The sequence below is a fragment of the Armigeres subalbatus genome, chromosome 3 (assembly GCF_024139115.2).
Source record: "Armigeres subalbatus isolate Guangzhou_Male chromosome 3, GZ_Asu_2, whole genome shotgun sequence".
In the NCBI taxonomy this organism is placed as follows: Eukaryota; Metazoa; Arthropoda; class Insecta; order Diptera; family Culicidae; genus Armigeres; species Armigeres subalbatus.
Genome location: NC_085141.1, coordinates 128,103,652 through 128,125,624, shown reverse-complemented (window position 1 = coordinate 128,125,624; position 21,973 = coordinate 128,103,652). Strand labels below are relative to the sequence as shown.

The window sequence follows — 21,973 nt, the reverse complement described above, 5'->3', positions numbered from 1 at the left end:
AAATATTTGTAACAAACTTAACAGAAAACAAAATTATGTCACACGTCACTTTTGACGCTGATGGTGATGATGTTCAAGAATCATGGTTAGAGTAGAAGCAATGTATTTTAGATAATATTGTGCCTTACAACAAAATGACAACTTTCGTGACCATTTTCCAAGGCTCTCATAGATGTGAAAAATTTCTCCACAGTACAAATAGCACGTGCTATCCAAGCATTCACCGGAATGTACAACGCGGCGACCAAATTTTAAACAAAAAATCGAAGTAGCTTTTTTCTGGAGGTATGTTTTTCTTAAGCGACTATCTGATGCATATTTTTCGTTGCGACCAAAAATGAGCTGAAGAGTAGATGTTTCTTATGAGCGGTAAAGTACATAAATCCAAGATGAATACACTATCAGGTGCTCCAATCTACCAAGTTTATGGAAGAGAAGAAGGCGACTTCTTCAATCTCTCGATCTCTCTCTAAGAAGACTACTTCGATCTCTCGAGAAAGGCAAAAAAATGTTTAATGGCTCATCACGCAAATTAATCAATAATTCTGCGATAATACATAGTTTTGTATGAAGATATTTATCACTGCTTCTTTAAAAAAAAGTTTATAAAGCATATTTTAGTTACGCTAGATTCATGCACATCTTCAACTTATTAACGCAATAAACTTGCGTGAAAAATCATTTTACCTCGGTTTGTTATCAGTCACTTTCACTTTAGTTCCGTCCCGGTTAGCTTTGCGATCAAAGGCGTAGTATTGCCAATCCAGAGATGACTAGTTCGATTCTTCGTCCGGACTAAGACGTTTTCGTGTGCCACACAAGATACATACTCATGCAATGGCGGGCATAGAAAATTTATGAAATAATAACTGAGGAAATGCTAATAGAAAACTAAGTTGAACAGCAGGCCAAGTTCCATTTGAAATGTAAAGCCATTGAAGATGAAGATGAACGGATAACAATCACACTATTGTAGCAATCATATTAAATTCAAAATTTTAATCAGTATAACAACACGATTACCCAAAACTTTTTTGGGACAATATTTGGAGCACTCGTTGCCATACTACAGCTAACGATTTTGATTTTAAGCAGCACAATTGCCTACCTGGCTTTTACAAACAATTTATAGTGAATAATGAACCAACCTTTCATGGGCTTAAAATTGAGGCTGGTATAATTTTGGTTCGTGCTTCAATATATGAAGATTTACAACAATAAATGTGCTCAACCACAGCACATTAGGCCAAAGTTTGAGCCATATACCCTAATTTGATTAAAACTTTTTTTTTCAAACCATTCTACAGCAACAAACTAAACTAAAACCAAACAGAAATTCATACTAGTTTAACTTTTTTGTTGTATAATTAACTCTTATTACTTGAAAGTTTTCAAATTATCATTACAAAATACTTCTGCTGCTTCCGAAGGTCAATCTGTATTATCCAACTAGCGAAGCTAAAAGTCTTGAATCGATATGCTGCAGCTCAACAGTATATGAAGGTTTATCACCAACTGTTAAAGAATAGAAACATTAGATTTTTATAGAATTCAAATGACAAATGACTCTCATTAACTGATTTAATCAAATTATTTTATTAACTTACCGACAACAGTTGGATGATAACCATTTTCGTCTGAATAGTACGTGATGGTATACTTTACTCCATTGGATGCTATATAACTATACAACCCGGTTATAACCAAAATTTCTCGACCGTCTGTCAGCTGCTTTTTATAAGCGTTTGAACGAACTTCACGACCATCATCCAATCCATAACTGAAATAGAAAAAACACCCTCAAATTGTACACAACTACAATGAGATCATTTATTTAAGCAAACCTCCAATCGAACTCATTAGTGGCGTAATTGTTGCTTTCTGATACCACCTTCAGGTTGTTGGAGTCAGCTTCTTTGACTTCTGGAGCAGCTGGATGTACCAAGCATAACAAAAAGGTCAAGATCACTGCGACGAAACACGTTTGATCCATCTTCACAGAGCTTATGCCACCGACTACTACGGCACTAATTTACCAGTTTTTACCGCATCATGCGGTGGACAAGGACTGGTCCCGAGCATTACGGTGGACTGGGGCTAACCGAACAGAGTTTTTTTTTATTTCAACTTGCTACAGCGGTTACAAAATCTTCAAAATATCTATGATCATACAGATCATCAAGTTGGTGTATTGATAGATTTGATTCACTTTGTAATTGAAGTAGGTATACATATACAGATCATCGACATCATGCTCCTTTGTACCTTATACTAGATAGAGCAAAAATTTAAAGAGATAATCCATCGCAAATAAGTTTTCCTAAGAAAACCCAGCAAAAAGACGACGGGGATGCTTGACGTAGGGCATTGAACTAACAACAGGTTCGCTGGATAAATTATTCACCTGATCACATTTTTAAAAGCAGAAGCGATCCATTTCCCGCTTCATTAAGATTGATGAAGGGAACGTCTTTGCACATTGTGCACATTGCACATTCAAGGTGTAATGACACGCGTTATGCACGATACTATGTTTTAGGGGATCAGTATACTTTATTGGACATTTCTTACCCGTGCGGTTAGATGCCCGGCTACCAAGCAAAACAATTCTGGAAATTTTCTCGACTTCCCTGGGCATAAAAGTATCATCGTTTTAGCCTAAACTTGGCTCAGAAACCTCGTACTTAGTTAATAACTGTGGGAGTGCTTAAGGTCAAGCCTCCCGGAATCTAAAACTGAATGCACTCGCCACTGCCATTGCTAGTGTATTGAAGGTCCATATTGAAAACGTGAGTACATTTAGTTTTGGATTCTGGGAGGCTTGTCCTTAATACAAGGCGGCATTGTCCCAGTGGGGGATGTAATGCCAATAAAAACGAGAAAAAGTTTACTTTATTAGATCAGCACTTAATAAACGGACACTCCAAAGGTCCAGGCATTTCTGACACTAGGATTCTGACACAAAGCGTTCACTCGCCATTCAATTAAGTTTTATCATGTTTTGGCCTTCTGTGAATTATTAATTAAAATAATTAAATTAAAAAAAAACATAGGTACAAAAAGAAATTTAGGAGTTTATGGATCAATATTAAGTATAGGGGGAATGTTCCGATCTCCATCTCACTGAACAAATATTCATCTCACTGCGAAAAAAGAAATACGTCACCAGTTCCGTCGCTTCTTTTTGTAATCATGCGTGCTCATTGCTGAAAAAAATCACAAAAATAGGAAACAAGTTCCTTTTCATTGCTTTGTGAGCTGAACACCGGAGATGTTTTTCAGGTGCAGTTCCCCTACTTACCTAAGTCTCTATTCCTAGATCATCATGAGATGTTCACAGATTGTTACAATTAGGATGATGGTTTCGTTTTAATTTCGAAATATCGTACTATGAAGTATAACGATTGGCTAAAATCAGCTTTAATATTCATCCTTTATAATTATACCACATACTGAGACACCGTCATCGCCTTGCAAATTTGAATAACGAAATCAATTCTTCTTTCTAGGAATTCTTTAAATCACAGTTGTTTGGTCATAAAAGCGTAAAATAAGAACCCGGTACCATACAATACTCGTTACCGGCAATTCACCGCTTGAGCAGAGAAGAACGCACTGACTTAACCCAAGGCAGACGGTCATACGAATGGACCATCAAATGATACGGAAACCAGTTTCAACAATGCTCATCGTCATCCAGAGATCCTCCGAGAGTGAACGATGGAGGTATCTCTCAACATAGATTGATGATGGTTAGTTTTTTATGCTGCAAAAAAAAATAAGAGCGCGGCGCATCTCTTTGGAAGATACATCTACAGTATGGGCAAAAAATTAACAATAACATAATGATAGAAGGTCGACGGATCCATAGTGGTTAATGCTACTGAATTTAAACATAAGATATCTTTTAAACCATAGAAATGACATTACTCCGAACCGATTGTTTAAATGTGTTGTCGAACACCGTTATATTTATCCTCTCCGAAACCTTTTATCAAGAGCTATTAATATATTTTCTAGATGCTTTTTTTCAATGCCGAATATTTGGATCCTTTGGTTGTCGGAGTTATCGGCATAAACCGTAATAAATGTTCAAAACCCAGAAGCCTAAAATATTTACCTAATATATGTAGTTAAGTAAAACATATTCAACAATAAAATTTACCATGTAGAGCGGTGTGCATTTTCCCGCACTTGTAATTCCCCCGTTGTAATCTGATTATATTTTTCCATATCAACACACCTTGTGAATGTCCATTCCGCCTACATTCGCACCAGCGAGACGATGCGCGTACATCACTGGGATGCGTCAGTGGTGCCCCTTCGCATGCATCAATAGTATCGATTAAGCGAATCGATAGAGCGGGTGTCGAAAAAAGGCATCGTGTTTTAATTTTACGCTTTACACATTCTAGGAAGTAGGAAGTATTTTCAAAATCGAAGAAAATTGCTTAACGATGTGTATAGCAAGGATTTAATTTTCAAAGTTGTGGAATTTTATTATAGGTGTTAAACGAAAGTATTGTTTGAAGAAAAATAAAAATCCAGACGGAAGCATGAAAGTAGTGCCATTGTGTATTTACGTTCTTGTGATTATTTGGGTGAAAGTAAGCTCCCGTCCGACGAATGATAACTATCAGAATATTGAAATCGATTCCATTCTCAACGAAAAGGAAGGCAATGGAACAATCTATTTGTAAGTGGGCTACAAGCTGAGTATTTTGAAATATTATGATACGGCATTATTTGGAAAGATTTATTGGGGCTGTATAAAAAACAGGTCGAGATGGTGCCATATTTTAGGTTAGCCAATCAAGACCTAATAAATCCTAACGATGACAACATGATGCCAATTAATTAAATTATTCTACAACAATAATCTCGTGTTCCTTTAATCTATAAATAAGAAAGACAGTTTACAATTTCAAAGCTTGGGGTGCAAGTGCCGATTTGAAAGAACAAATTATAATTAATCCACCTAGCTGTGATGATGCCTTTCTCGTTCGTTCAAAGGGATTGAGAGGCATATAAAAAAGTCTGAATTAAAACTAATGGGCGCATAAGTCTTATTTTTCACATTTATTCATATTCATTGTAAAACTTCCTGTCAATCGGATGAGCATAAGTGCCGAAAAAAAGTGATTTTTTTCTATTTTCCTGGTTTTGAAATTAGTATTTTGGTCGTAACTTTTGATTCAAATGAAAGGCCAATTTTCAATCGGAAACAATGGGACATGCTTTCCCGTTGGTGAAACTTGACGCAAGTAGTTCGGCTGAGGCTAAGTGTCCGAAAATGATTGAGTTTTTTTTACGCACAGACATACTCACGCACATACATACACACACACAGACATCCATCACCTCAATTCGTCTCCGGGCCTCAATGGGTCTCCGGGCCTTCTATAAAATGTTTGTTTTCGGTATGAACATATAGCCTTTACGTATACGAGAAATGATTTCAGTATGGCTAGAAACTTATTTAGTTTTAGCTTAGCAGAAAGCGTATACCTAATATGATTCCAACATTAACCTTCGTATCATCGACCTCTTTTGCTCACCCAAAGTTTGGTGATGTTGTTGCTTTAAGCATTTCGACTGGATTAGTTTCTAGTAATCAGGATTTTCGGCTTTCAGTCACTTGAAAATGTTGATAATTTCAAATCATTGCCAACGTTTCGATCCGAGGGTTTGGATCTTCATGAGGTTAGCAAGTTTAATCAACCTGACTAGTGATGTGTTGGTGACAATCCTAATTTAACCCTTTCAGACTCAAATTTTTCTAAGCGGTATTACCCAGTAAATTTGATGTGTTTCATTGTTTTCGGAATTAATAAATTCATGGAAAATGACAAAACAAGTTGGAAAATATTGTTTCGGGATCTACTAGATCATCTTTAGATTAGTTTATAAACTATCCTTGAGTACAGAACTTGCTATTTATAATTATCATGCGAGCTTTTTCCATCACTTTTGGGTTGGATATATATTAACCCTATCCATAACATATTTCTAAAGAATAATAATAGCATCATAAAGCGTCATTGAGTCCAGAACTTGCGATCTACAACCACGACTCTAGATTTTTCGTCATTCCAAATATGTTCATACCATATTCGTGAAGACCAAGAGACATGGTAAGATGGTTTTGGGATATCCTGAGTCATCCAAACTTTCCTTGAGTTCAGTACTTGCTGTCTACAGCCACGACACTCGTTTTTTTGCCTAGAAGCTTGGATATACATTCTACTATGTCCATAACATACTTCAGAAGACCAGGAGACGTGGAAAGGTGGTTTTAAGATATTCCGGGTCATCCAAGCCGCACTTGAGTTCATATTTTGCTATCTACAACCACCATTTTAGCTATTTTCGTCGCTCCAAGCTTGGATATACGTTCAACCATTCATTTTATTTACTTAGTCTACTTCTAAACAGTTCAACAAATTGACGCCACAATACACGGTTCGAGGCCGTATCTCTCCATCCTCGAATGCGCCCCACGCTCGCCAAGTTGTTTTGCACCTGGTCTACCCACCTCGCTCGCTGCGCTCCACGTCTTCTTGTACCTGCCGTATCGGAAGCGAACACCATCTTTGCAGGATTGCTGTCCGGCATTCTTGCAACATGCCCTGCCCATCGTACCCTTCCGGCTTTAGCTACCTTCTGGATACTGGGTTCGCCGTAGAGTAGGGCGAGCTCATGGTTCATTCTTCGCCGCCACACACCGTCTTCTTGCACACCGCCATAGATGGTCCTAAGCACCCGTCTCTCGAATACTCCGAGTGCTTGCAAGTCCTCCTCGAGCATTGTCCATGTTTCATGTCCGTAGAGGACAACCACTCTTATTAGCGTCTTGTACATGACACATTTGGTGCGGTGGCGAATCTTTTTCGACCGCAGTTTCTTCTGGAGCCCGTAGTAGGCCCGACTTCCACAGATGATGCGCCTTCGTATTCCACGACTAACATTGTTATCAGCCGTTAGCAAGGATCCAAGGTAGACGAACTCCTTGACCACCTCGAAGTATCCCCGTCTATCGTGACACTGCTTCCCAGGCGGGCCCTGTCGCACTCGGTTCCGCCCACAAGCATGTACTTTGTCTTCGACGCATTCACTACCAGTCCAACTTTTATTGCTTCACGTTTCAGGCGGGTGTACTGTACAGCTCTGCCACCTTTGCAAATGTTCGGCCGACAATTTCCATGTCATCCGCAAAACAAATAAATTGACTGGATCTTTTGAAAATCGTACCCCGGCTGTTCCACTCGGCTCTCCGCATTACACCTTCTAGCACAATGTTGAACAACAGGCCACCTTGTCTTAGTCCCCGGCGCGATTCGAACGAACTGGAGTGTTCGCCCGAAATCTTCACACAGTTTTGCACACCATCCACCGTTGCTTTGATCAGTCTGGTAAGCTTCCCAGGGAAGCTGTTCTCGTACATAATTTTCCATAGTTCTAAGCCGCCTTGAAATCAACGAACAGATGGTGCGTTGGGACCTGGTATTCACGGCATTTTTGAAGTATTTGCCGTACAGTAAAGATCTGGTCAGTTGCCAAGCGGCCGTTAACGAAGCCGGCTTGGTAACTTCCCACGAACTCATTCAATAATGGTGAAAGACGTCGAGAGATGATATGGAATATCACTTTGTAGGCGACATTAACGATGGTGATCGCTCGAAAGTTCTCACACTCCAGCTTGTCGCCTTTCTTGTAGATGGGGCATATGACCCCTTCCTTCCACTCCTCCGGTAGCTGTTCAGTTTCCCAGATTTGGACTATCAGTTTGTGCAGGCAAGTGGCTAGCTTTTCCGGGCCCATCTTGATGAGCTCAGCTCCGATACCATCCTTACCAACTGCTTTATTGGTCTTTAGCTGATGGATGGCATCCTTAACTTCCCTCAAGGTGGGGGCTGGTTGGCTTCCATTGTCTGCTGAACTGACGTAGTCTTCTCCTCCGCTGCCTTGACTTTCACCGCCTGTACTCTCAGCGCCATTCGAATGTTCCTCGTATTGCTGCTTCCACCTTCAGATCACCACATGTTCGTCCGTCAAGATGCTTCTCTCCTTATCCCTGCAGATTTCGGCTCGCATTACGAAGCCTTTGCGGGATGAGTTGAGCTTCTGATAGAACTTGGGTGTTTCTTGAGCACGGCACAGCTGATCCATCTCCTCGCAATCTGCTTCTCTCAAGCTGCGTTTCTTCTCCTGAAAAAGGCGGATCTGCTGTCTCCGCTTCCGTCTATAACGTTCCACATTCTGCCGGGTACCTTTCTGCAGCGCGACCACCCGCGCTGTGCGTTCTCCTCCAGAATCTATCTGCACTCTTCGTCGAACCAATCGTTCCGTCGACTTCGTCCCACATACCCGACGTTGTTCTCCGCTGCGTCGTTAATGGCTGCTTTGACTGTGTTCCAGCAGTCCTCAAGAGGGGCCCCATCGAGCTCACCCTCTTCCGGCAACGCTGCCTCGAGATGCTGCGCGTATGCAGTGGCGACATCAGGTTGCTTCAGTCGCTCTAGGTCGTACCGCGGCGGTCGTCGATACCGAACATTGTTGATGACGGATAGTTTTGGGCGCAGTTTAACCATCACCAGATAGTGGTCAGAGTCGATATTAGCGCCACGATATGTCCTGACGTCGATAATGTCGGAGAAGTGCCGTCCATCAATCAGAACGTGGTCGATTTATGATTCTGTCTGCACTTGTGATTTCCAGGTGTACCGATACGGGAGGCTGTGTTGGAAGCAGGTGCTGCGAATGGCCACCCAGTCAACCACTGATCGTATATTTAAATAGATATTTGATCGCATATACTGCAGTTTTTTATCGCACAGGTATATGATTACTTATAAAGATAACCCAAATATGATTACTATCGTATGTAATTCCTGCGTATGGAATATTTACGATTGTGTCCAAAAAAGTCCTTAAACGATATAAACAATATCCGGTTAACCTGATTGAATCGCAAATATCGTATATCCACATACGTGGTGCCAGGAAAATCGTATACGGATGAGCTTTGTACGTATATAGTTTTCATTTCAGCGCGTTGGTCAAAACCCACTGTATCTCAGCGATAATATAAATTTCATTTCTACTAACTTCACTCCATTCGATGTAATTGAATTCCATTCCATAAATGCTGTTATTTAATTCCATTCCATTGATCCTAACGATTTGCACTCCGTACCACTGCCAACCATCGATCAAAACAACTAAACTTCAACCAAATAAGAATAACTCAGAGGTAAACATGGCGAAATAAAATTTCACTGATGTTGACATTTCATCATCGTTTATATGTCGGAAGAATCGTTTGGAATGCTGCGTAATCGTTTTATGTATGAACATTATCGGAAAATTACAAACAGTTTCCATATAAAACTCAAGCTACATTTATACGTAGAACAACGTGATTCTCGAATCGTATAAATGTAATAGACATCGTATACTGGAATATCTTAGTCAACATTAGAGTTTCATCTAGATAATCCAAAGGTCAAATGTTCGAGACATGGTTGTTTACAATTATTTTTTTGAATGTTTACTAGATCGTAATAATGCTTACGAAAACTTAAGAAAGTCGTTGTTTAGTACGCATATGGCCTCCACTTTAGTAGGTATATAGTGATTCAGTGCATTATATACAAGTTGTCTTGCTTGTATATGACAACTTATATCAAAAGCTATACGTATCAAAATGTTAACTGGGCATATTCTTGGAGGCGGCGAAATCAATTACCGTCGTGCGGGGCTTCTTTTGGCTTCAGGGGCTACTCTGGATTTTAGATTTTCTGAAAAAATTAAGCGAAAAAAAATACCAAATTTGAAACAGAAAGTTAGCATCCAACTATCAACAAGACACCCGAATGGTAATAATGGCGATTTGATAGTAATTTACGTTACAATTCTTGTTTCAAAATGTCCAAAGTAGCCCCCGATTTATCAAAAGAAACCCCGCACGACGGTAGTCGTTTTCGCTCGTCAGCCGGTGACCGCTGAATTTCCCAATAGTCGGTCTAAACTCCTCCTCAGGTTGGCCTGAGCGTTCAAATCTCCTATGATGATTTTGACGTCGTGGCTTGCGCAGCTGTCGTACTCACGTTCCAGCTGCGCGTAGAATGCGTCCTTATCATCACAGTGCTTCCGGAGTGTGGGCTATGGACTTTGATTATGCTGATGTTGGAGAACCGGCCTTTGATCATCAACCTGCACATTCTCTCATTGGTCGACCACCACCCGATCACGCGCCTTCGTATATCGCCCATTACTATGAAAGTTGTTCCCAGCTCGTGTGTGGTGCCACAGCTCTGGTAGATGATATGATTACCTCTAAACGTTCGCACCATTGATCCCTTCCAACAAACCTCCAACATTTTTCAGCCTGTAATCTATCCCAACAAAAAAATAATTCATTTTATGGTTTCAGTCGATCATTTAACTAAATTAAAGTCAACTTTCCCAAAGAAACCATATTTTTGACGCCTCTAACTATTACAAGAATCGAAAACAAAAAATCAAAAATGTGCTGCAGTGTGAACCGGCCTGAACAATGAGATTGATACTCTCCCAAAATCTAGCGAATATCAATCCAAAAGAAGATTTCAGCGCTTTCCTTATTTTTCTGATTTTTTTTCTACTAAAGAAGCGACAAAAACGAAATTTTTTTGGAAAGTTTACCTGTATTAGGGGGAAAGACGGCTTTGACAGGTTTTGTTCTATTATTGGCAGGGGGGTTTTTGTCGACCAAATTTTATGAAATTTGGCCACAATATGCTTTGATATGCAAAGAATGTTTAGGCCAAATTTGAGCCTAGTCAGTCATAAAAAACCCCCTGCCAATAATAGAACAAAACCTGCCAAAGCCGTCATTTCCCCTAGTCAAATAATCGAAAATGTTGACGTTGGAGTTAAGTTAATAACCAATACGAAATGTTGACGCGAAAGGCCAAATCAGCATTTTATGCTCCGTAGTGATAAATTTTGGAGGCTTCCGAGGCTCGTATTTTCATTCCAGACCAGTCTCTTTCGATCGGCTGCAATTCTGGTGATTTTGGGGTCAATGGCATAAAATTGGATTACTAACGTCTTTTCATAAGATGTAGAACAGTGATCCCCAAAGTGCGGCCCGCGGGCCGCATGCGGCCCTTGAAGCCTTTTCCTGCGGCCCGCGAAGGTTTTCAGAATATACACTACATGTGGCCCATTGACAAACATCACATCTAGGAATAGCTTTCATTGTGTCCAGTTTTTCGTTGTACTCTGGCTGGGTAGTCAAGTTCACATCATTATGATGTTCAAGAAACATATAAACCAAGAATCTTTTTATCAGCATGATTAAATGAATTTCTCACTTCATACATGCTATGAAGACTAACGGCAACATACTTTGATGGTATTTTTGGCGCTGAATATACAACGTTTTTAGGTAAAAATAATGTTGTCATACATTGCACCATAATATGAATTCTTACCTTCTTCAAAATAAGTTAAGTTGTGGCAAAATTCGATTAAAAATAGCTTGATTTATAATTCCTGAAAATGCGACATGTTAACGTACTTCACACTAAGAAAAATGTTCAACGAAATCAAGATTTTGTCATGCTGCTATTAGTTGGGATGATAAAGAAAAGGTTTCCGGAAAATTCAATTACTTAGCAGGGTTGGTTCGCTCTGAGGAGTATTCAAGAGAAGGTGTAAAAACTTCTCTTTTCTCGATCTGTTATCCGAGTGTATTGTGCAGAAATACACTTTATCTTTGTATGAAGGAGCGTGCGTAGTATCCACTCTTCGTCGCACAAGTCCACAAGTGTAAAGAGTACAGGAAAATGGTAATTTGCTGTTTACCAAAATGCATACATTAAGGCTATATTCTAAATCTTCCATGTAAATACGCTGTTGTGAGCGCCTAAACATAGGCCATTTTGTACACAATATCAAAACACACGCGACCGAAAATGTTCTCACTCTTTATCGATCATGTTTCTCTTGGCTTCAATCACACGTACGTGTGAACGCTCTCGAGTGTGAATCAATACACTTCTCTTTATTTGTAAATTCTCTACACATTTCAAGACGAAGTGTGAGAAATGACCAACCCTGTTACTTAGAAATAATGGAAACACGGTAAACAGTTCAGAGTTCAGATTTACTCAATTTTCTATTCAATACTGCTAGTAAGTGATTGTAGTTCGACTGGGATAATTGTTCTCATTTTCTGAATTAGTTAGTTTGAGACATTCAAACGGGTTTACATTTGCAGAGTCCGACGTTCCGGCCCGTTACTGAGTCTTTTTCCTGATAAGCATTTTCCTTGAAAAACGATGTAATAAACGAGTCGACACGTCGGGTAATGCAGGTGTAATTCCGTTTGAATATCTCAGATCGAAAATGTAGAAGGTTGTATCAAATACACGACCGCAAATTGAACGTAGAATTACGTATAGTTCCATTGTGGATGCGAAATTCAATTTTTTGTGCATGTTCATTGCGGATGGATATAGCCGAAATGTAGGCAATTTACTGTGATTGTGAAATTTGAACACTACGTGTCGAAATTGGATTTTCAATAGTTAAATGTATTTTATCAATTATTTACAATAGTAGTATGAAATCTTAAAGAGTTAATTGTTCGATTCATACCAAAATATCCAGAATCCGTTGAAAAACGGCTGGGTTATTGGCTTTTACTTCCTGGCCTCTTTTCGTGACGGTTCCAAATTTGAAATTTTGGAATGACCCCCTATCCTACCGAAAGACGTAATTCTACGTCAAAAAGTCAGAAAATTAGTACTGCTGGTAAGTTCACATGGCTTCAGAAGCACGTTTCAAACATGCTGTCGTTATTTGCAACAACAATCATCGAGGATAAAAACAGTTCAAACTCTTAGAATCGGTCGACAGATTTTTGTTTGGTAAAGCAAAGGAGATTTTGTTGCAAAACTAAAATTTCACGCTAAGTCCGCTATCGTAGAAGTGTGTAATATGAACTTAAACTCAGCTACACTGTAGAATGTAATGCCCCTACAAGTATGTTTTTTAAACAGATTCTTTGATTACATTGTATTATACTTCAAAATTCAATTCGGAATGATAATTATCATATTATTTATAAACAAAAATTACAAATAAACCGCGGCCCGCTTCAACAGTTCAAAATTGCTGTGTGGCCCTCGATAGTAAGCAGGCTGGGGACCACTGATGTAGAATATAGCAGTGACTGCGCAAGATTTATTTACACACGTCCTGTACCTTCGACTGTATTTATGAAACTACTTTTCGTGATGAAATTCACGCAGTATGAACAACATATGCTAAAGCCGTTTTCCGCAAAATTTCGTTAAAATCAGCCCAGGAGGCGAAATGTTATCGACTTTTGAAAGTGATGCAATTTGATTCCGTACACCCTTTAAAAATAATAATTCAACAAAAATACCGCGAAAAAAATAAAAACTTCGTTTCATCAAATTTCGAATCAAATTGGACCTCAATTTCGTTTCATTTCGAATCCACGGAAAAAAAATATGTTTCGTTTTTTTTCGAAGCGATATGAACCCTTCAAATTTCGTTCCGTTTCGCCAGGAAAAAGTGTGTTATCGCATACCCATATACCTTGCAGTGTTTTCATCACCTTCTATAAGATGTAATGATCAAGATTGAATACTCAAATAAACTTTGAGTAACGAAAAAAAGTAGATTTCAAGTCCTGAACTCAAGGAAAGTTTGGATGGCCTAGGATGTCTAATAGAGTGATTCAAATTTAGACTTTTTTGTCACCCGATGCTTAAACGGTTAATTTGCCATTTTTATAATCCTCCTAAATGTTTAGCTAATTTGGATGTAATTTGAGTGAGCTCGTGCGGTTTGAAGTTATTTTGTATTTTACTTAGAAAATAAGCATTTCTTAAAATGGCAATATCTCTGGATGGCGCAGACATAAATTATATCTTTTCCCATCATTTCAAAAAGGGTTTACTTAAAGTTCATCATATCAAAAAATCAGAGAGGTGTTTTTTTTATCTTGAGTTACATCGATTTGAATTTGTTGATTTTTGCATTTCTCGTACCCTAAGGTATGTAGAAAATACTCTATTTTCATTCTAAAGACGATTTTATGAAAAAGCCCCAATGACCCTTAATGTCACATACTAAACGACTAAGCTCGAGAAGGTAAAGTGAGCTCTTTTTTCTTTCGGGAACTTATCGTTGACCGGTTTGCTCGCAACAAGTTGCTTTCCACGGGGATTTCTGTCCCATTTTTTATCATTGAACATAGATCGGTATTGTTCAATGGGCTCGAAAGTTATGGGAAAAATATTGCTTTTTAAAAAACTCTAAAACTCGTCTGAAAACGACTTTACTGAGAAATTTGAAATAAAAAAAGTTAGAAAGGAAAAACTGCTTTTTTGGGGACCACCCCAAGTTTAAATGAGAAAAATGCTCTAATTCCGTAAATTTAAGAGCTTAAAAAACATTTTTTAGTGAAATGATTAGAATAAGCTGGGCTACAATTTTACAGAAAAATATTTATTCCTGCAAATAAAAAAAGTTGTTTTTTTTTATTTAACGAAAATAAGGACCACACTAATTTTCATCGAAACCCGAATAATGCCCTTACTTTGAAGAACAACTTTGTAGAACAAAGTTTTTTTCTAACTCTGCTATTTGTGGCTCAAAATGACTATTTCCACCTGATTTGGCTTTGTGAACTATTGTGCAATGGGATTCGCTTATAGGAGCAAAAGTTAGTAAGTACCACTATGTCTTGTCCATGTCCCATATAACGGAGGAAGTCAAAAAGAAAACAATATTTTAATGAATCAATATCATTTTACCCGAAAAGTGGAAAAAAAATAGTTTTTTTATTCCTCTCTGTATTTGGTAGGCACTCTGTGTTACTTAACCGCTACTGTTCCGAGATCTATGTTGCTGCCAGAATAGACTAACGCAAAATGAACTCCCCCAAGAAATTATGACGTTTGAGCGGGTCGCATAATGAACGCAAAATGAACTTTTGTTCGAGAAGACGACCCGCTCAAATGTCAAAATCCATCAGGTGAGTGAATTTGATGAACTCCTGCACAGGTCTATCCACACAGAATCTAATTTTAGAATTCCATTATTCATTGTAGTTGTTGCTGGTTCATCTCACCATGAGTTCATTGTGTTCATTTGTCCGTGTCGTGAATCCAATGATTGTTGCATAATTCGGTTGCCATTTATCCGGGTACGTTGGAGGAATGGCTCCGAGAAGAACAATGTGTCATTCGTCATCAGGCAGTCGTAACGGTAAGGTCGTTCCCCAATACGCCACCGTATAGGCTACGCATCCGGCGACTGACGAGGGTTTGGTGAAAGGGGCTGGGAATTGAACCCATAACTATTCGCTTCTAAGGCGAACGTGTAGATACGCTAATGGACCCCCCAGAAAAGAATAGCTTTTTGCCAATATGGTGTGGCGTGTGGCGTTTTTGGAAGGGAAGATATGTTTCTGTGGTGGTTCGAAACCCCTCCCCTTCTGGAAAAAGGGACGCCCATACAAATGAAACGGAATTTTTTGCATAGTTCGAGAACTAACAAGAGAACAAATCAGTTTCAGGCTAAACGAAGCTCGTTGGGTCTACCAGTTTATAATATACGTCGTTCGTTAGGCATAATAGACGTCACTAAAGAATAGCCTAAGCCATGAAGAAGACCGAATTATGCTTCCAAGCCAATCGGCATTATACCGATGGTGATCTACCTTGAACAAATGCCCTTGGCTTAATAGTAGCTTTTACTTTGGTTACTCCTTTTAAACGCCTTATTTGCAGGATCAATACATAAGAGTATAAAATACCTTTGGTTGTACGAGAAATTATCGAAGGTCAATATGTTGAAATTACAAAAAGATAATTAGGATAAAAGAAGCAATGCACCAAAGTTTGAGGTTTTATTCTAGACTTTCATTGTAAACGTCCATTATGCCTAACGTACTTATGTCTACCGTCCTTATGCCTAACGTACTTATGCCTAACGTCGCAGACCCGGCTGTGGCATGTGGCCATTACTTGCACAGTTTAAGGACAAGCCTCCTGGAATCCAAATTTAAATGTACTCGCGTTTTCAAGTGCACACAACTCAATACGGAAGCAACGCACAACGGTTAATTATTATTATAATTCCAGCTTAACTACGTGAGCATTAGACTGATTCAAATTTGACTTTTTTGCCCCCCGATGCTTGAACGATTGCATTTGCCATTTTAATAATCCTTCAAATTTTTTTGCAAATTTAGATGTAATTAATTTGTGCACACGTCATTTAAAGTTTGTATGGAAATTACTATGGAAACTGACCCTTGTGTGAAAGACCGTTCCGTGAAATGGTCCACGAACTATTTAAATAAAATCAACACATTGACTACACAGAATACTTGTCAAGCTGAAAGGCAGTTGTTGTTGAGAAGCAATTTGTCGTTTGGAAGCAAAGTAATGAAGAAAACAAAAGTACTCATTATTGATATTGATGTTATTCTTTTACGCGTTGAATTGAATTTCCCATGATTCAGTATTTCCTTAATAACTTTTCTTTTAAACATCGAATCGTTTCGCAACAAAGACGGCCTGTTGCCTTTTGAAATTTCGTATGTTGCCGATGTACTTATATATTTTAAGACCTTAAAGAGAAGCGTTGGAGAACGGTATCCATAAAAGTTACTGTTTTCATACAAACTTCAAACCGCGCGTGCTCACTCAAATTACATCCAAATTAGCTAAAAATTTAGGAGGATTATTAAAATGGCAAATGCAATCGTTTAAGCATCGGGGGGCAAAAAAGTCAAAATTTGAATCACTTCAGTGAGCATATTTAAAGACATTCCAATATAATAGAAAGTGGACTTAAAGACTAAATAAAACTTAACCAGTGAACATTTTTAACAACCAACAATCTTGTTCATTTATTTTATTACTAGTTTAGCACCAATTTAACGCATCACATTCCATTACCCAACCAACGAAGTCAAGGTTTTTAAATCAATTCTATTTCCAACTATTCCCCCATTCTCGAAGTTCTCATCAGCAGTCAATTGATGTTGTCTGAAAGCATTCAAGTGCAGAACACAATTAGTCAACATTTACATTACCCATCCACTCGAACTATTCAGTTTTACCTGTAACCGTTCTCATCAGCTGTATATCTAAATCGAAACAGCTGACCATCAGGGGACTTATATCCATATCTGCCTGACACGTACCACACAGGTTCTTTGCTTTTATCTACAGATGTTTTGTACCGCCCTCTTTCGTACCGAAACTGACCATCACTCAGCGTATATCTACAATAAAAAAAAACGAGTCAGATTTCATTTTCACGAAATAAAAATACTAACACCTACGATAGCAGATAACTGTTTTCGTGTAATCTGTTGATATAGTTATTGATAACAACTTCACTTTCTTCAGCATTTTCGCTTCCTTGCGCACGTTCGAACCGTAAGAAAACTAAAGCAAACCAAACAACACGAACTAAACGGAGCCCCATGTTCATCTTTCTTAGGCAAATGATCGTACTAGAGTGATCGTTCTATATCTCAGCGATATCATTCGAAGTAACCATGCCGTCTCGATCACCAGCACATCAATACTCGCTGAAGGCAGAAGAGTCCCATAAGCGTAGTAACTGACATTAGGTCTTCCAAAAAAAATGCTAAAAAAATCCCAAACATTAGCGAACGGGGCATGATTTCCATTTCAATGAAACCGGTTTTTATTAGCCCTCCACGCTTGAATAGACCTGCCTCCGAAAAAATCGAAACGATGCAATGAGTCGTGACGTCACAAGAATCGCCTGGTCATGGCATTAGTGAAACAATGTAAGGGAATAATGCAATCCTATCAAGACTTCAAGGAAATGGAATCTTAATAATCAAGTCATCACCGTGAAACAGCAAAACACATCTGCCGATACAGTGTCACCATGCATGCAACTATCTATTCGCTTTGGTTATGAAACACAGCCGCAAAAAAGGGGATTACCATCGTTTGTGGTTTCTCCCTGTTACCCGAAATATTGTCTGAACGCCAAAAGAGCATTATCCGATCCAGTTATTTCGGAAGCTGAACAGGTGTGCTGAGCATATATGTTCTCTACAAAAACGAAATCATGTACCGTATTTGTTATATTTCAATTAACATAGCTAACACTTAACTGAACTTCCGTAGCAATATGATCCCGACTCAACTTATGAGAAGGACAATAAACGACACAGATCTTGTTACATTCAGGTGGATAATTTTTCTTCCTTTCACCATGTAACAATAACAGAAAGCTGTTTAGCTTGTGCCCCTAATTTCGTAAGGCTAGGCTAATTTCCTGTAAGTAAACGTATACGCACAGGCTAGCGCATCCTTCAAGCAGTGCTACATTTTTGATCTCGTTTCCATAGCATGACTTGAGGTTTTCTGTTTTTTATGCTCTACACGAGGCAGCATCCATGGTACTGTCATCTGATATTGAGCAATCTAAAGTCAATTAACCTTTCAACGCGCACGTTCCTGTTTTTTTGTGAATAAGCATAAATAACTATATTATCATCCGCAGGTGGGATGATGATTGCTCAGTGGAGTGAAGCAGTGAAAATGAGATGAATCAAGTTCATACTGGTTGGTACCAAATAATGTATGTTGTGATCATGGCAGAATTAAATTAATTTTGGTTAGAAGAGTTGAATGGGGTCTCCAGCAGCCATGCGAGCAAAGGCGTAGGATTGCCAATCCGGAGATGGCGAGTTCGATTCTCGATCCGGTCTAGGGTAGTTTTCGGGTTGGAAACATTCTCGACTCTCTGGGCATAGTGTAAAATGCTACACAAGATACATACTCATGCAATGGCGGGCATAGAAAAGCTTTCAATTGAAAACTGAGAAAATGCTAATAGGATACTAAGTTGAAAAGCAGGCCAAGTTCCAGTTGGAATGTAGAGCCATTAAAGAAGAAGAAGAAGAAGCAGAAGAAGAAGAAGAAGAAGAAAAGAAGAGTTGAAGCACCGAATCTTGTTTTTTGATTAAATTATTGAAGAAAATAGGAGGATGCTCTATTTTTTATGAACATCTATATTCGATGTTGAAAGCCAACACGACGACAGAAAAATCTATTTAATATTGATAGTCAAACAGAGGAATAAACAAAATCTTAAAATAGGTTGATTGAACGTATGCGTAAGGTTATAGATGTCAGTGTAATATTTCATAGACTCGAAAACTACTGAACCAATCGGCGTGAAAATTTGTATGCGGAGGTTTTTGGGACCGGGAAGGCTCTTATGATGGTTCGAAATCCCTCCCACTTCTGGAAATCATGAAAATGGAACCAGATTTGGCATTTGGTGGTTTTGGAAGGCAGAAAATGTTTCAGTGGTGATTCGAGACCACTTTCCCCTCTGGAAAGGGGCTGTCATGCAAATTAAACAGCAAACGAACCCTAGTTTGACATTTTTGCACATGATTTTATTTTAAACCTTTTATTCTATAATTTATTTTATTTATCGATTTTCATATCTCACAGGCATGTTCTTTCCGACGGTACAATGGTTCGACGAAAAACTTACCGAAAAGTAGTGAATGGCGTTGAAGTTGTTGTAGAAGAAGGCTCATACTCCTTTATTGGCCCGAACAATCTTCTTTACAAGACCACCTACACGGCAGATGAACGAGGATATCGGGCAAGAAGTTCTAGTAAATATAATTTCCTTCGAACATCCACTACTCTATACTAACAATGGATTATTATTACAGTTTCCAACGCAACAGGGTCGTTCGTAGAAGACTCCATTGATTCGAAAGTACTCATCTCCCTTCTCGGATAAAAGGAAATATAATAATTAGCTGAAAAAATAAACATTACTTCCTGCATCCGAAAGCCGCATGTGTTTAACCTTTGATCTAATCACTCAACATCAACATCCGCAAAGCAACGAACCCCCTCTGCATGCCAGATAACACATCCCAACAACAAGATTGAAACTGGACCATCCGGATCAAGTTCCGTTGACCCTGCCTCACTCAGTGGCAGCATTGAGATCAAATTCATCATCCTATTCAACTGACCACCCTGTACCCTCCAATGTTCTTTTCGACAGTATTTTCCGCTAACAACAACCTTTACTCGTGTTAGGAGGTTAATTGGCATTGCTCTTTCCACCATGGATGCTGTCCCTGTTATAACAGAAACTCATCTCGTCGTCACATCCATTAAAAAAACAGCTACAAATTATGCTCCGCACAAGATCAAATCTGGAACACGAAAGTGTCGTCAGCGGGAAGGTAGTATTATAATCACTGAGCCTCTGCCTGAAGACAGGAATAAACACTGGAAAAGAGACAAACAAAACCGGTTGGCTGGATTTATTTTTAATTCAATGCAATTTAGGGAAAACCATGTTCTTTTTTAACTTCGGGAGAAATACCAGTTCTAACCGTTTGGTGGAAAAGCGAACGGAAGCAACACTCGAGACGGGCAATTTTGATTTAATGGGTAAAACCACAAAAGAGGGTATCTCCTCTATTCACGTAGAATAAAAGATAACCGATTCTATTAATAGTTAGGTTTGTACTTTTTTAAAGTCAAATTTTTTTTACCTGGATAAAAAACCTCTCACCTCACGTTTTTGGTGGCAAAAATCACAATAATAATAATAGACCAATATATCTGCAAATTATGTTTGTAAGAGTTTTGTGCCTCTAAGCATGAATTCTAACGCATTTCACTTTCGTATAGCTACAATTCTAAAGCTATTTTCCGTGTTAACTCATTGTTTTATTGATGCAGAAGGTCTCAATCGGCTAAAATCAAACCTTGTGAAAAAAGTGTTTTCTCAAATTCACCGGTTCAAAATGTTACAGATTCAAGCTTTTAACATACGACTTTCTAGGAGACTACATCCGTAATCAAACGTATGACTAAATCCCGAAAAGACCTTTTCCGTCAATAGCTGATCAGAACATCGGCTCATCATCAGATGAAAAAAAGAATGGAATAAATCTTTGGGGAAGAAGCTATACATGAGGGCTTCAATATGCCAAAGGCGAAACACAGAGTAGACTGTAAAAAACGCATATAATTTTTGTTCTTGACTAAGAAATCTGAACCATTTTCGAATAATAGATACTCAGAAGTAGTGATGAGGAGATTGTTTGAATTTTAGATAAATTCTTTCATTTTATGCAGGCGAACTATTTGAGGTTCAAAAACGGATTATAACGATCGCATTTGATCCACTGGCATTCACTTGTCATAAGACGAGTTTATACCATCCCATTGAATTCCACCACTTAATTGTATCTTGACAGATACGTATTTCGACCTCAACAGTAAGGCCGTCTTCAGTGTCTCGTATTTGACTCGACTTAGTCGACTTAGTTAAGTGGTGGAATTCAATGGGATGGTATAAACTCGTCTTATGACAAGTGAAGACATTCCACTAAAAAGCTCAAAATAATTTTCTTACCACTGGCATTTTCAATTCCTTCAAACCAGACACTTATATAAAGGTGAAAAAACAAAAAACAAGCAAGGCCGTTGAATATTCAATGATAGGTATTTCAATTTGGCACGGCAAATGCTGGGTAAAGCGTACCATTGGTACTTCGCGTACCTGAAGGAATAAAATAGAGCCCATCTCGCGGTCCTTAGCCTCTTACCCAGCAACTCCTATCCCTACCTCCCCGCGGTGCTGGCCGGGATACGAGCAACCTTAGGGAAGATCGGGTAACCAACCCCGATGGGAACTATGGTCGTATGCTGACAGGGAAGAGGGGGTTTGCTCCTCTCCGGAGGTGCAAATCTTATTGAGCGTCTGTTCTCCATGTCAGGATCGGCTCACAACAGCGTCTGTTCTCCATGTTAGGGGCGGCTGATCATCGTCCGAGTGCCAGCGAGGGACTCTTTTGACCATGGTCCTGTGCACCATGGTCCACCGGAAATAAGGA

At 38.9% G+C, this 21,973-nt stretch overlaps 3 protein-coding genes across 3 annotated transcripts; 1 reads left to right on the top strand and 2 right to left on the bottom strand.

Annotated features, from left to right (window-relative positions):
• Positions 1-1,336: 1,336 nt before the first annotated feature.
• Positions 1,337-2,009, bottom strand: LOC134226171 (larval cuticle protein 9-like). The gene is made up of 3 exons (XM_062706766.1): positions 1,845-2,009; positions 1,608-1,780; positions 1,337-1,515 (listed from the first exon to the last, which is right to left on the bottom strand). Exons 1-3 carry the CDS (start codon positions 1,991-1,993, stop codon positions 1,442-1,444), a joined length of 396 nt encoding a protein of 131 aa, XP_062562750.1. The 5' UTR covers positions 1,994-2,009; the 3' UTR covers positions 1,337-1,441.
• A 2,393-nt stretch (positions 2,010-4,402) lies between these two features.
• On the top strand, positions 4,403-19,891 carry LOC134225291 (uncharacterized). The gene is made up of 3 exons (XM_062705243.1): positions 4,403-4,696; positions 19,551-19,720; positions 19,781-19,891. The coding sequence occupies exons 1-3, from the start codon at positions 4,557-4,559 to the stop codon at positions 19,849-19,851; spliced, it is 381 nt and encodes a 126-aa protein (XP_062561227.1). The 5' UTR covers positions 4,403-4,556; the 3' UTR covers positions 19,852-19,891.
• On the bottom strand, positions 16,936-17,662 carry LOC134220117 (larval cuticle protein 16/17-like). Its single transcript, XM_062699103.1, has 3 exons — positions 17,384-17,662; positions 17,159-17,323; positions 16,936-17,084 (listed from the first exon to the last, which is right to left on the bottom strand). The coding sequence occupies exons 1-3, from the start codon at positions 17,533-17,535 to the stop codon at positions 16,991-16,993; spliced, it is 411 nt and encodes a 136-aa protein (XP_062555087.1). The 5' UTR covers positions 17,536-17,662; the 3' UTR covers positions 16,936-16,990.
• Positions 19,892-21,973: the final 2,082 nt, after the last annotated feature.

Bases quoted from the DNA above. Each gene is read 5' to 3' on its own strand.
- LOC134225291 (XM_062705243.1), top strand. From the start codon at position 4,557: ATGAAAGTAGTGCCATTGTGTATTTACGTTCTTGTGATTATTTGGGTG. The intron at 4,697-19,550 runs GTAAGTGGGCTA...CATATCTCACAG, and splicing joins GGCAATGGAACAATCTATTT to GCATGTTCTTTCCGACGGTA. The intron at 19,721-19,780 runs GTAAATATAATT...TTATTATTACAG, and splicing joins ATATCGGGCAAGAAGTTCTA to TTTCCAACGCAACAGGGTCG.
- LOC134226171 (XM_062706766.1), bottom strand. From the start codon at position 1,993: ATGGATCAAACGTGTTTCGTCGCAGTGATCTTGACCTTTTTGTTATGC. The intron at 1,781-1,844 runs GTTTGCTTAAAT...TTTCTATTTCAG, and splicing joins ACTAATGAGTTCGATTGGAG to TTATGGATTGGATGATGGTC. The intron at 1,516-1,607 runs GTAAGTTAATAA...ATTCTTTAACAG, and splicing joins TTATCATCCAACTGTTGTCG to TTGGTGATAAACCTTCATAT.
- LOC134220117 (XM_062699103.1), bottom strand. From the start codon at position 17,535: ATGAACATGGGGCTCCGTTTAGTTCGTGTTGTTTGGTTTGCTTTAGTT. The intron at 17,324-17,383 runs GTAGGTGTTAGT...TTTTTATTGTAG, and splicing joins GAAAACAGTTATCTGCTATC to ATATACGCTGAGTGATGGTC. The intron at 17,085-17,158 runs GTAAAACTGAAT...GAATGCTTTCAG, and splicing joins GCTGATGAGAACGGTTACAG to ACAACATCAATTGACTGCTG.